General features: G+C 44.9%; 1 protein-coding gene across 1 annotated transcript in view; it reads left to right on the plus strand.

Moving 5' to 3' along the window:
• Nucleotides 1-14,542, plus strand: part of WDR62 (WD repeat domain 62) — a 44,449-nt gene that overhangs the window by 14,704 nt on the left and 15,203 nt on the right. Inside the window, exons 10-13 of the mRNA XM_082708814.1 lie at nt 7,624-7,761; nt 9,620-9,798; nt 11,241-11,332; nt 12,907-13,032. Of these exons, the coding sequence (XP_082564940.1) occupies nt 7,624-7,761; nt 9,620-9,798; nt 11,241-11,332; nt 12,907-13,032 (535 nt within the window). The remainder of the gene's footprint in view (nt 1-7,623; nt 7,762-9,619; nt 9,799-11,240; nt 11,333-12,906; nt 13,033-14,542) is intronic.

A 14,542-nucleotide genomic window follows, 5' to 3' on the forward strand; every position in this document is an offset into this window, starting at 1 on the left:
CCCTGTGTTTTGTTTTCAGTTTGACTTGGTATTTCAAATTCACAGTCTTGAATGCCAGGGGTGCTCATAGGTATTGAATTGATGCTTCCGGAATGCTAAAGACATGGGGGATGATGGAATTAGAATATCCCCGTTAATCATTTACTTATTCCCACACTATAGCTACAACAGTCTAAGAATGGCAATTACTCAATTTTGAAAAGAGTTAAAACAATTTTTTTGCATATGTTCTCTCCATTCTCCCCCATTTTTAAAAAATATATCTATGTGATCTGATCATGTAGCTATTATATACCATATTGTCTCCCTTATGACCCCATTTTTTAGGGGGGTGTAAGTGTACATATGTATTATGGTGAAGTACACATAGCATAAAATTTGCCATTTAAACCCTTTAATTTTTTTTGAGAGAGAGAAAGCATGTGCACGCATCCATGCATTCACAGGTTGAGGAAAAGGGGCAGAGGGAGAGGGAAAGAGAGAATCTTAAGCAGACTCCAAGCTCAGTGCAGAGCCCAACTCAGGGCTTGATCTCACCACCCTGAGATCATGACCTGAGCCCAAATCAAGAGTCAGACACTTAACTGACTGAGCCACCCAGGTGCCTCTAAATCATGTTAAAATGTACAGTTCAGTGGCATTTAGTACATTCATGATGTTGTACAACCATCCCTACTATCTAGTTCTGGAACATTTTCATCACCCCAAAAGGAAACACTGTACCTGTTAAGCAATCACTCCCTCTTCCCACTCTCCCAGCCCTAATCTGCTTTCTATCGTTATGGATTTGCTTGTTCTGAATATTTCGTACAGATGGAATAATAGAATATGTGGACTTTGTGTCTGGCTTCTTTCGTTTAGTATGTTTTCAAGGTTTATCCATGTTATAACATGTTTCAGTGCTTCATTCATTTTTAAGGTTGAATAATATTCCGTTGTGTGGATATACCACATTTTGTTCATCTGTTCATCACTTGATGGACATTTGTGTTGTTTCCACCTTTTGGCTATTATGAATAGTGCTGCTCTGGACATTCATGTACAAGCTTTGTTTGATTATCTGCTTTCAGTGCTTTTAGGTCTATACCCATGAGCAGAACTGCTGGGTCATAATGGTAATTCCGTGTAGCCTTTTGAGGAACCACTAAACTTTGCCATGGCTGCACCATTTTTAGATTCCTCCTCCTTTTTTTTTTTAAAAAAAGCAATTTCACGTGTGCCTTGAACTCACAACCTTGTGATCAAGAGTTGCAAACTTCCAACTGAGCTAGCCTGGGGCTCCTCACCATTTTACATTCCCAGCAATGATGTATGAAGATTCCAGTTTCTCTGCATCCTTACCAACATTAGTTTTTTGTTTTTTGCTTTTAAATTATAGCGATCTTAGTGTTTGTGAAGAGATACTATGTTGTGGTTTTGACTTGCATTTCTCTAATTGTTAATGGTGTTGTTGAGCATCTTTTCATGTACCAGTTGCTAATTTGTATAGCCTTGGAGAAATAGATTTTCAAATTTTTTGCCTGTTTTTTACTTAGGTTGTTTGTATTTTTGCTGTTGAATTATAAGATTCTTTATATATTCTGGATACCAGACCCTCATTAGATATGTGCTTTGCAGATATTTTCTCTCATTCTCTGTTATCTTTTCACTGTTTTTTTTAAAAGATTTTATTTATTTGTTTGACACAGAGAGAGAGATCACAAGTAGGCAGAGAGGCAGACAGAGAGAGAGGGGGAAGCAGGCTTCCCACTGAGCAGAGAGCCAGATGCAAGTCTCGATCCCAGGACCCTGAGACCATGACCTGAGCCGAAGGCAGAGGCTCAACCCACTGAGCCACCCAGGTGCCCCATCTTTTCACTTTTTTGATGGTATCCTTTGGTGTACAAAGGATTTTAATTTTGATGGAGTCTGAGTTATCTGTTATAACTAACAAACAATTGCCAAATCCATGATTATGAAGATTTGTTTTTCTTTTAAGACTTTTAAAAGTTTTATTATTTTAAGGGTACCTGGGTGGCTCAGTCATTTAAGTGTGTCCAACTCTTGATCTTAGCACAAGTCTTGATCTCAGGATCATGAGTTCAGACCCTGTGTTGGGCTCCACACTGGGTGTGGAACCTATTTAAAAAGTTTTAATGTTTTAGCTCTTTCAATTAAGTCTTTGATCTCTTTTGAGATAATTTTTGTGTATCCTTGAAGCAGAGGTCCAACATCATTATTTTGCATATGGATATATAGTTCAAGCACCATTTATTGAACAGACTATTCTTTCCCCATTGGATAATCCTGGCACACTGGTTGAAAAGCAATTGACCATAGTTATATGGGTTTATTTTGTATTCTCAATTATATTCCACTGATGTAGGTCTATCTATATGCCAGGAGTACATTTTTTTAAATTATTGTAGCTTTGTAGTAAGTTTTGAAATGAGGAAGTATGTTTCCAACAACTTTGTTCTTCTTTATCAATATTCGTTTGACTGTTTGGGGTCCCTTATAATTCCATATGAATTTTAGAATCATCTTTTCCATTTCTGGGGAGGGAAAAAAAGACTTTTTCTCCATTTTAATCTTTATTTTCTTCTTCCTGCCAGCTTTTGGTTTAATTGCTTTTGTTTTTCTAGTTCCTTCGGTGAGACTTTATTGATTTGAGATTTTTTTTTTTAGGTTTGTTATTTTTATTTTGAGAGAGGTTTGTGTGGTGGGGGAGGTGGTGGGCAGAGGGAGAGAGAATCCTAAGTAGACTGATTGCAGAGCTGATTGCAGAGCTCACCGTGGGGCCCTATCCATGACCCCAAGATCACAACCTGAGCCAAATCCTAGAGTTGGACCCTTAACCAACTGAGCCACACAAGCACTCCTAAGATCTTTTTTTTTTTTTTTTTTTTTAATTTATTTTGTGGGGAGAGAGAGAGAGAGAGCACAAGCAGGGGAAGGGGCAGAGAGAGAAGCAGACCCCTTGCTGACCAGGGAGCATGATCCCAGTACCCTGGGATCATGACCTGAGCCAAAGCTAGACACTTGACAAACTGAGCCACCCAAGCGCCTCAACCGTCTTTTTTAATGTAGGCATTTACAGCCATAAATTTCCCTCTGAGCATTGCTTTTGCATCATGCCATAATTTTGGTATATTGTGTTTTCATTTTCATTTGTCTCAGAGTATTTTCTAATTTCTTCTTAATTTCTTCCTTGACCTATTGATTGTTTAAGAGTGTATGGTTTAATATTCATGTATTTGTTAATTCTCCAAATTTCCTTGTTATTTGTAATTTCATTCTTTTTTTTTTTTTTTAAGATTTTATTTATTTAGGGGCGCCTGGGTGGCTCAGTGGGTTAAGCCTCTGCCTTCGGCTCAGGTCATGATCCCAGGGGCCTGGGATCGAGTCCTGCATAGGGCTCTCTGCTCAGCAGGGAGCCTGCTTCTCCTCATCTCTCTCTCTGTCTGTCTCTCTGCCTATTTGTGATCTCTCTCTCTGTCAAATAAATAAATAAAATCTTTAAAAAAAAAAAAAGATTTTATTTATTTATTTGAGAAAGACAGTGAGAGAGAGCATGAACGAGGAGAAGGTCAGAGAGAGAAGCAGACTCCCCATGGAGCTGGGAGCCCGAAGCGAGACTCGATCCCGGGACTCCGGGATCATGACCTGAGCCAAAGGCAGTCGTCCAACCAACTGAGCCACCCAGGTGTCCCTGTAATTTCATTCTAATTGTGTTTGGAGAAGATTGTATGATAACAGTCTTTTAAAATATATTGACTTGGGGGTGCCTGGGTGACTCAGTGGGTTAAAGCCTCTGCCTTCGGCTCAGGTAGTGATCCCAGGGTCCTGGGATCGAGCCCCGCATCAGGCCCCCTGCTCAGCAGGGAGCCTGCTTTCCTTCCTCTCTCTGCCTGCCTCTCTGCCTACTTGTGATTTCTGTCAAATAAATAAATAAATAAATTTTTTAAAGGTGATTAATTAATTTTTTTAGAAAAGGTTGATTCTGAAAGTTTTTTCCAGCTAAAGATTGCTTTGGTGGAAAGATAGATTTTTGGAGCTCTCTGCTTGCCATTTTCAGCAATGTCACTTGACACACATTTACTCCTTGTTCTCCAAGTAACTGCATCCTTTTATATTGACATCTCTAGTTTTTTTTGTTGTTCAGAGCTCATTCTTTAGAAGATTTAACAGGAACAGTTCATGGGACAGTGTTTTCTGAGTTTTTGCATTGGGTGAGCTTATATTTGCCCTTCATACTTGAAAGTCACCCCTGCTGGATAGAAAATGCTTGGCTCATATTTTCTTCCTGTCTATGTTAGATATGTTGTTTTATTTTCTTATAGTTATTGAAATGTCTGATGGTTTTTCTTTTAAGTCACTTGCTGTGTTTCCCTAGAAGCCCAAAAGATTTCTTTTACTTTTAAATCTAGTAATCTTACTCTAGAGTGTGTCTTGGTATTGGTTTTTTTTAGGTAGACATATAGCTACAGTATACATTTTAGTATTTTTTTCTGTTCCCTTGATTTGGTTTTCTTCAGAAATTTCTATTATCTGTATGTTGGATCTTATTTGCCTAGCTCCAATATTGTCACTTTTTCTCAAATCCTTTTAGTTTCTTTCATTTCTCTTTGATTTTTTTCCCAAAGATTTATTTATTTATTTGACAGAGATCACAGGTAGGCAGAGAGGCAGGCAGAGAGACTGGGGGAAGCAGGCTCCCTGCTGAGCAGAGAGCCTGATGAAGGGCTCGATCCCAGGACCCTGAAATCATGACCTGAGCCGAAGGCAGAAGCCTAATCCATTGAGCCACCCAGGTGCCCCAATTTCTCTTTGATTTTTAATAATTTCCCCCCTTTTATGTATTTCTTCATGCCTTACATTTTGTGTTTATTCACTTTTGGATTCCTTCTCATTTGGCTTTTAATTATAATATGATTTCTCATTTATTTATAACTCTTAGAATTCTGTCATTTTATTTCTGAGTTTTCTAATTGTGATTTAGGTTGCTTTTCATATCTCATCACTTTCTTAATGTCTTTTAGCTTATTTTGAAATAGTTACAGTTTTTGTGGGGTGCCTGGGTGGCTCAGTGGGTTAAATCCTTTGTCTTCAGCTCAGGTCATGATCCCAGGGTCCTGGGATTGAGCCCCACATCGGGCTCTCTGCTCAGCAGGGAGCCTGCTTTCTCCTCTCTCTCTCTCTCTCTCTGCCTGCCTCTCTGCCCACTTGTGATCTCCGTCTGTCAAATAAATAAATAAAAATCTTGAAAAAAGAGAAAGTTACAGTTTTGATTTGTTTTGTAGAAATAGGTTTCTTGTGTGCTTTCTTTTCCTCTTATTTTAAAGGGTAACTTTGTTTGGAACTTGAGTATTGTCCTTTTTTTTTGTTTTCATTTTTATGTAATATTAGCTTTTCTGAATTTTTAGAAATTCACAGGGCAGTTCACAGGGGCACCTGGAACAAGAATCTTGATCTGGGGCTTGTGAGTTTGAGGCCTATCTTGGATATAGAGTCCTTAAAAAAGAAAAATAAGGGGCGCCTGGGTGGCTCCCCTTGGTTGGTTGGTTAAAGCCTCTGCCTTCGGCTCAGGTCATGATCCCTGAGTCATGGGATGGAGCCCTGCATCAGGCTCTCTGCTCAGCGGGGAGCCTGCTTCCCTTCCTCTCTCTCTGCCTGCCTCTCTTCCCACTTGTGATCTCTGTCTGTCAAATAAATAAATAAAAATCTAAAAAAAAAAGAAAAGAAAAGAAAAAAAAACAGACGTTGCTGTAGTTCAGAACAGGTTTTCTAACTTCCCAAGAAAGAATTCCATCTTTTTTATGATTTTTATACTGTTAAAAAAAATGTTTGGTGCTTGCTTTCTGATATTTCCTTGTTATGTTCCTATTTGTGCATTGTGCTCCTCCTTTTTTCTAAGCTTCCCCTTTACTCGAACTCTCCTGTCTCTATCCTGATCAGTTTTGTTTCTACTCCGCAGTAGTTTCCCCTCAGGGTAGGGCTTTGCCCTGGAAGAGAGCCCTGGCTGGCCGGTTGTGAGAGTTCACTGGGCCTTCAGTGCTCTAGGTTCCTCAGACCCAGCTGCCCAACCTTGCCCTCAACCACTGTTGGTGGGGATGAAACCCTCCCAATTTGAACTGCTGTTCAGTTTGGCCCATTGTACCTTCCCATGACTACCTGTTGGCTACTTCCGGGTTATCCTTTGTTGGGTCTCTGAGGTGCCTCATTTCCTCCCTCTACTTTCTCTCATATACATGTTAATGATATCTAGATCTTATGACTGGAGGTAGTTTGTATCTACCTGCTTGTATTTGGGAGTTAAGAGAATATCTCATCCCCTTGTTTTGCTGTAAGTGGTGCTCATGGGATTTTGGTTTTGTTATCTGGTTGTTCATTTTTGTATGGGCTTGTTTGTTTGTTTGTTTGTTTGTTTAAGATTTCATTCGTTTGGGGCTGCCTGGGTGGCTCAGTGGGTTAAAGCCTCTGCCTTCACCTCAGGTCGTGATCCCAGGGTCCTGGGATCGAGCCCCGCGTCAGGCTTTCTGCTCGGTGGGGAGTCTGCTTCCCTCTCTCTCTCTCTCTGCCTGCCTCTCTGCCTGCTTGTGATCTCTTTCTGTCAAATAAATTTAGAGAGAGAGAGAGCACACAGGTGTGTACTAGCGGAGAGAGGAGCAGAGAGAGAGTCTTCAAGCAGACTCAGCACTGAGCGCAGAGCCTGAGGCAGGTCTTGACCCCACGATCCTGAGATTACGATCTAAGCCAAAACCAAGAGTCGTTGGATGCTTAACCAATTCAGCCACTCAGGCACCCCTATGTGGGGATTTTAGATTAAAAATCTATGCTGCTGCTATTATCATCTTCTCAGAACCCAGTATTCTATATTTTGAAATCCCCTTATAGATTATCTCTTTGACTCTCTGAGATGCATTTTGTTTCTAGAAATAGTTAAATCTATTCTTTTTGAGCTTTGCTTGGTTATTCTTTATAGCTTATGGTTGCCTACTTTTACTTTTGTCAAAGTTCTTCTATTGCTTTAAACATATTAAACAGAGTTGTATTATATTCTGTCTGATAATTCCAACGTCTGAAGCTGAACTGTTGTTTCTGTTACTTTTTTGCTCAAGGTACCTTGTTTCCTTTGGTGCTTAGTGATTTTTGACTGAGCTGAAACATTTGCCTTAGAAATTTATGTTTGGGGATGTTTCACAACCTGGGCTGAAGATGGTGCATGGACGGGACGCCTGGGTGGCTCAGTTGGTTAAGCAGCTGCCTTCGGCTCAGGTCATGATCCCAGCGTCCTGGGATCGAGTCCCACATCGGGCTCCTTGCTCCGCAGGAAGCCTGCTTCTCCCTCTGCCTCTGCCTTCCACTCTGTCTGCCTGTGCTCGCTCTCACTCTCTCTCTCTCTGACAAATAAATAAATAAAATCTTTAAAAAAAAAAAAAAAAAAAAAAAAAAAGATGGTGCATGGACAATATATAGTAGCTTTTAGTGTCCCTTTTTTCCTGTTTATTTTTAGAAGCCATTGCATTATGCCTATTTATCAGCAACATAATTTTTTTCACCAAAATGCAATAGAGTATCACAGTGCTGTCATTGAAATGGTTGTAATGAATTGCCCTTTGCCTTATTCTCTGGGAACTGTAGGTGTATCCCGAGTTTGAAGACCAGAGAGCTTGTCTGCCATCAGGATCTTTTCTTACTTGTTCCTCAGACAACACCATCCGCTTTTGGAACATGGATAGCAGCCCTGACTCTCACTGGCAGAAAAACATCTTCAGTAACGTGAGTGGCTTAATTGTGAACCATATTTTAGAAGGAACAGAGACCTACTTTAATATAGGATATAGGGGCACGAGAGAGTCTTGTGGACCTTGGTATTAAGCTTCAGTGGGGGCAGGAGCCACGAAGCACTCTGTGTCTTCCTCTTTCTTGTTTCTCTCTGAGGTAGCATGGTCTGTCCTCCCTGCTTCTCTCTACCAGTCAGCTCCTGATCTCTGGGTGTGTCAGCAGAGCTATTCCAGGCAAACTGACATATTCAAAAGAAATTGTTCCCCAGGTCTTGAGTCTTGAATCAGAGCTCCCTGGAAGAGCACTTGATGGACCAAACCAGGGAGAGGCTTCCCTGGTCTGGCGCACTGTGAGGTCTTGGGTGAGGGTGCGGGCGGGCCCCAAAGGGAGCCATGATGGGAGGGTAGGGAAAAAACACTTTGCCAAAGAAATGGATGCTATTGCTAAGCCAGTGAGGGAGCTTCTCCAAAGAGTTAAGACGTGAATCATGCATTCATTTCATCTGCAGATGCTTAGTAAGATCCCTGCTAGGTGCTGTGCTGACTGCTGGAGACATACCAATGCCCAAGAGAGACCCTCCTCCTGCTCTTGCGGCTCCCACACTCCAGCAGGGAGCGGCAGACAGTGAACCAATAACCGTATAAATTAAGATAAAATCATTTTAAAGATTTTATTTATTTATTTAGTGGAGAGAGAGAGAGAGAGAAAGAACAGGCAGGGGTGGGGCAGAGGGAGAAACTGACTCTCTGCTGAGCAGAGAGCCCGACACAGGGCTCCATCCTGGGACCCTGGGTCCCCGGGATCATGACCTGAGCTGAAGGCAGACGCTTAACTGACTGAACCACCCAGGTGCCCCATAAATAATCTTTTTTTTTTTTTTTTTTTAAGATTTATGTATTTATTTGAGAGAGAGAGAGCGCGTGGGGAGAGGGGATGAGTGTGGAGCCCAGTGCAGGGACAGACTCAAAACCCTAAGATCATGACCTGAGCTGAAATCAAGAATTGGACTCTTAACCAACTGAGCCACGCTGGCACCTCTATGATAGAGTCATAAGCATGATAAGCACCATGAAAGAAAATTGCGAAGTGCTGGTAGGATATATAACAGTGTCATCTGATTTTATCTGTGGTGTCAGGGACAGCTTCCTAGAGGAAGAGGAAACAGCTGAGGTACGGAAGGCTGGGATGAGTAAGGGGAGAGTGTCCTATGCCAAGGGAATAACCTGTGCAAAGGCCCTAGGTAGGAAGGAGTTCGGTGAGTTGGAAAACCTGAGCAGTCAGTGTGGTTGGAACAAAAAAGGCCCTTAATGCAGGGTGTGTATAGCAGGTGCCCCTTTACCCCCCATACCTCCCCAACCCAGTACTGCCATCTTCTCTTCCACACCTGTGATATACTTGTTATATTTGGCTGCATACAACAGAAAACCCAAAATAAGAGGTGAAAGTTTGGTTTTTTGACCCATAAAAATAGTCTGGCAATAACCAGTCCAAGCTGTCTTGGCAGCTGCAGGAGGCCCTTAGAGACCCAAGAGCCTTCAGCTCTCCACTCTGCCCCTTTGGAGTAGCCTTTGTCCTTACCCTCCGATATGGCTGCTGGAGCTCCAGGTAACAGGACAAACGAAAAGGGAGCTGAAGGGTTCTTGCTTGTTTTACATTTCATTGACCAGAATTTATTTACAGAGCCTCGTCTAGCTGCAGGGGCAGTTGGGAAACAGTTACTCTGAGTCGGGAAGGTTAAATGTGGAGTTCTGTTACTGATGAAGAATGGGAGGTTGGCCACTGGCCACCTCTGAATCACAGAGGTGCTTCAGACCTTCCGAGAGTACTGACCTCAGCCCTCTCCTTCCCACAGACCCTGCTGAAGGTAGTTTATGTAGAGAATGACATCCAGCACCTGCAGGACATGTCCCACTTCCCCGACCGGGGGAGTGAGATCGGGACACCTGTGGACGTGAAGGCTGGCGTGCGAGTCATGCAGGTCAGTCCTGATGGCCAGCACTTGGCTTCAGGCGACCGAAGTGGAAATCTGAGGCAAGTGAGCCCCGGGGGGTGACTGGTATACGCTTCCCAGCTCAGCCTTTGGTCCTGAGGGTGAAGGGAAGGAGCCGTGGCCTCAGCACCTCTGCTTTCCCATTGGGAATGAGAGACTGTGAATGGCAGTCTGAAAACCAGCCATCCCTGAGACCCGAAGCTGAGAGGTATCTTCCAGAAGGCTGAAATAGGGTAGCTCCCAGCACCTCAGCAGCTGGGCTTGCGAATGGTGCCTGTGTGGTAGACAGGCAAGCTTGCGTTCTAGGCTAGGGTGACACTTTTACCAGCCATGTGACACCAATGCTGAACAGTCAGAGAGGATGCCAGCTGGAGCATGGGGGCCCCTGGTGGCACCAGGAGGGGGCCGGGAGGATGGGACATTTGAGGGCTCAGGCTGTTTACCCACACCACGGACGTTTTTTTTTTTTTTTTTAAGGTTTTATTTATTTATTTGACAGAGAGGAATCACAAGTAGACAGAGAGGCAGATAGAGAGAGAGAGAGAGGGAAGCAGGCTCCCTGCTGAGCAGAGAGCCCGATGCGGGACTCGATCCCAGGACCCTGAGATCACGACCCGAGCCAAAGGCAGCGGCTTAACCCACTGAGCCACCCAGGCACCCCGGGAGGAAGCAGGCTCCCCACTGAGCAGAGAGCCTGATGTGGGGCTCGATCCCAGGACCCTGAGATCATGACCTGAGCTGAAGGCAGAGGCTTTAACCCACTGAGCCGCCCAGGCGCCCCTCACCACGGACTTTTTTAAAAGATGTTCCCAGACCAGTAGGTGCTGACAGAATGTGAGTACTCTCATGGGGACCAGGCTTAAGTTGAGGAATGGCAGCTGTGACCACCTGGGTGCTGAAGCCAATGAAGAAGGAGGGGAGGGTCGTGTGCTCCATCTTAAAGGGGCAGCCACCATGCAGGAAAGGCCAGTGGTTAAGCTAAGATTACACAGGAGGAGTGGAGGACCTGGGATGACTGTGTCTTATATCATCCTAGATGATATAGATGATCATCGTAGATATAGGTATCATCCTAGATGGCCTGTTGGTTGGTTGATTTCATTTGGAGAGAGCGTTTCAGGAAAGAGAGAGTCTTTAAGAAAGGAAGATTGGAATCAAGTATTCCTTACCCATAGGTCCTATCCTTGAGAGTGACCTCTGACCCCTGGCCCCATCCCCACCCAGAGGATTGTCCTAGACCTGGCGCATGGACCCATAAGGGCGGGGTGCCCACTTAGGTGCCCCAGGCTTGGCACTGCCGCCTTTAAGGTAGCAGGTTTCTAGATGAGAGGAATGGTTGGGCGTCTCTAGATTAGTTGGCCAGGGCAGGGAGTTCCCCATGTTGCGGGGCTGGAGCTCTGACCTTTCTGAGCAGTGGCAGAGCACCTGGAGCCGAGGGGTGGGGACTCCAGGCAGGGTACAGTGAACATTGTGTGTCTCCCAGGATCCACGAGCTGCACTTCATGGATGAACTGGTCAAGGTGGAGGCCCATGATGCCGAGGTGCTGTGCCTGGAGTACTCCAAGCCCGAGACCGGTAAACCTCTGCGGGGTGGCAGGGGGACAGTGGGGGAGCAGCCCCCCCGGCAGGGTCACAGAGATGGTTAGTTGATGTCTGGTGGGGCTGGGGGTGAGAGTAAGCACCCCTGCCGCTGGGCCTGCGACCAGGGTGGCTGGGACTCCAGGATGCGAGACTCTGGCAGACAGAACTGGGCTGGAGCTGCTTGCCCTGGTTCCCAGTATCCTGAACAGCACTCAGGTTAAAGAGGTGAACGTTGAATGAGAGACTGTATGGCTAGATCAGCAGTTATAGATCACATTATATATCAAATAATATCAAACATATTATTTTGAAAAAGTTGGATGCCTACAGGAAAATTGCAAGAGAATTAGAATAAATACCCATGTTCTCTTCACCCAGATTCCTCAGGTTATTTTTCTTCTAAATTCTGTCTGACTCGTATGATTGTATGCATGCCTTAATCTGCTTCCCCATCTCCATTTCTTTCTCCATGTTTGTGCACGTGTGTGTGCATACTCTCACATTAGTGAAATACTAGCATATACATTCCTTTTGCTGACTTGTTAGTAAGTTGAAGGCTTGACCTTTCCCTCTTTAGTGGGTCTGTGAAGACATCCATTTACATGACCACATGCACCTATCACATGTGGGCATTTCACTCTATCCTCTATTGTCCGCTCTTTTGTGGTCCTTATTCCCATTTTGCCAGCTGTCCCGCTATTATCCTGGATAGCACCTTTGTATCTCCCATCTGGGTTCACACTTGAGTTTTCATAGCTCTTTTATCACCTTTTTTTGGGAACATTTCCACAGCCTTAATTTGTCTTTATGACTTTCTGCGGACATAGACCAGTCGTTTTGTAGAATTTCCTTCCTTTTGAGTTTGTTTTCCTCGTGATTTTTCATTCTGCTGATACATTTTTGACAGGAACAGAACTTAGGTGGAGTCATGTCCTGATCAGTTAGGAATCTTTCCCACGCTCGCTCTTCCTTCTTCGTTTCTCTGCACCCTCTGTCCCACCAGTTTCTCTTGAGGTCTCTCTTCACTCAGTATGTCCTTCCTGAGCTCCCCTCTGCCTCAGGTCATGTGTTCACCCTCAGATGCGCCAGTCGACCAGGGTAAGCGCTGTCTGAGGGGGCACTCTGGCAGAAGGAAGTATGGCAGCGGGCTGTCAGTAGGACCCGGTCAAGACCCCTGTAGCCAGAGTGCAGAGAGGGAGGGAACAGAATTCTGGGGAGACTGGGAAGTTGGCAGGGCTTCACATGGCATGCCCAAGAGTTGGACTTGGCAGGAAGTAGTGCTGGGCTCTGCGATGACGTCTGCTGTGGGCACGGGTGACAGAGCATCCGTGGGTACCCCTACCTGAACTGGTGGCAGGGGGTGTGATATGCCAGGGTTTGGGGGGTTCTGAGGAAACACTATAGATAGTTGAGGGCATGGCCCCTTTCTGGGTTTGGGGCAAGTTGGCTGCAGGTATAGAACCAGAGCCCCCTTCTTCAGGGCCAGGAAAGCCAGTCACGCTGCTGTCTGGGAGGCCAGAGCATCAAGGGGCTGCCTGGGAACCCAGGGATACCCTGTCCACTCACAGGGCTGACCTTGCTGGCCTCGGCCAGTCGGGACCGACTGATCCACGTGCTGAACGTGGAGAAGAACTACAACCTGGAGCAGACCCTGGACGACCACTCCTCCTCCATCACAGCCATCAAGTTTGCTGGTAAGCCCCTTCCTCCCTGCTTCCTCCGCCTTGTTTGGTGCACTCCTTTGGCTCTTATCAAGACTCTGTCAGCTGTGCCTTTCTGCAGTTGGGGGCATCTGGGTTATCACTGTGCCACTGGAAGGAGACTTTCCCTCTGTCAGTTTTGGCAAAAATTGGGTGCTGACTTCCCTTGTGCTGGCTTGAGGCACCTGTACTTTTCAGAACAGTTTCCAGTGCCAGGGCTTTGGGGTGTTTTCTTGGGGCAGGTGTGACTCATGTGCCCCCCAGCCTACACCTGCCTCTGCCTCTGATCTAGGAGGACTGGAATTAGGTGAATGTTGTTGCCCCAAAGGAAATCAGGATGCCAATCCTGCGAGAGGGCAACATGGACACTGGTGACCTTGGCAGGAAAATAGGTGACCATGAAAATTACTGGAAGCTAATTCTGTGCTGGCAAGGATCCTTGCACTGCAGTTAGCCCCTTCCTTACCCCGCTCACAGCTGGAGTCACTCAGCCAAGAGGTGCAGGCTTAGATCTTGGTAAGGCTGTCCTGCGAAGCCCACACTCAATTAGGAGATCAAAGGGATTTCTTCTAGACTCGAAAGGTTCAGCATAGAGGTCCTTAGCTCTAATGGATTCCAAGGGGAGAGAAGGCCCGTCCTGTAGGGTTTAACTGATCAGAACCCAAGAGCATATTCAAAACTATATTCCAGAAGAATCTGCCCATGGAGAGAATATATCCATGTACTTACTCTAAGTTCTTGACTCTGAAGAATTTTTTTTACATGTAATCTTATGGCTGAGAAGGTATTAATGACCCTTGGTCTTCCCCACTTCCTGCCCTACTTCTCTGTAGCTAAAACAAGTTAACAATGGACAAAAGTTAACAGTGTTTGATGTGTCTTGTTGAAGATAGCCAAAACTTCTCAGACATCTTTAAAAGCCTATTCATTCCGTGGGATAGAGTTAGTTAAAATAAATTAGTATTAGTAAGCCTAGGGGCGCCTGGGTGGCTCAGTGGGTTAAGCCTCTGCCTTCGGCTCAGGTCATGATCTCAGCGTCCTGGGATCGAGCCCCACATCAGGCTCTCTGCTCAGTGGGGAGCCTGCTTCCCTCTCTCTTTGCCTGCGTCTCTGCCTATTTGTGATCTCTCTGTCAAATAAATGGATAAAATCTTTAAAAAAAAAAAATCGGTAAGCCTAACTGTTTGTCCACCAGTGACCTCAGCTTTCATGAATGGATCTAAGAGCAGTGATGACAGTCCAAGGGGTGGCCCAGGAATTGGTCCTTAAGGCCACCTTCTGCAGGGTGTGGGTTTTCATCAGAGCCCCCAGCTAGTCTGACAAGACATAAGTCCTAGACCCAGCTCCTGAATGCCCTGTTCCAGCTGGGCTTTTCTCAAAACATGGACAATTTTCGTATAAACTGGTCTCCAGCCAGTTGAAACCTAATAGCAGCTGCCTTGCTAAAGAAGGATTCAGTCTTTAACAGTTTTATCTGAAACGTATCCAAACAAATGAATACAAT

Source organism: Mustela nivalis, assembly GCF_964662115.1.
Source record: "Mustela nivalis genome assembly, chromosome: 18".
In the NCBI taxonomy this organism is placed as follows: domain Eukaryota; kingdom Metazoa; phylum Chordata; class Mammalia; order Carnivora; family Mustelidae; genus Mustela; species Mustela nivalis.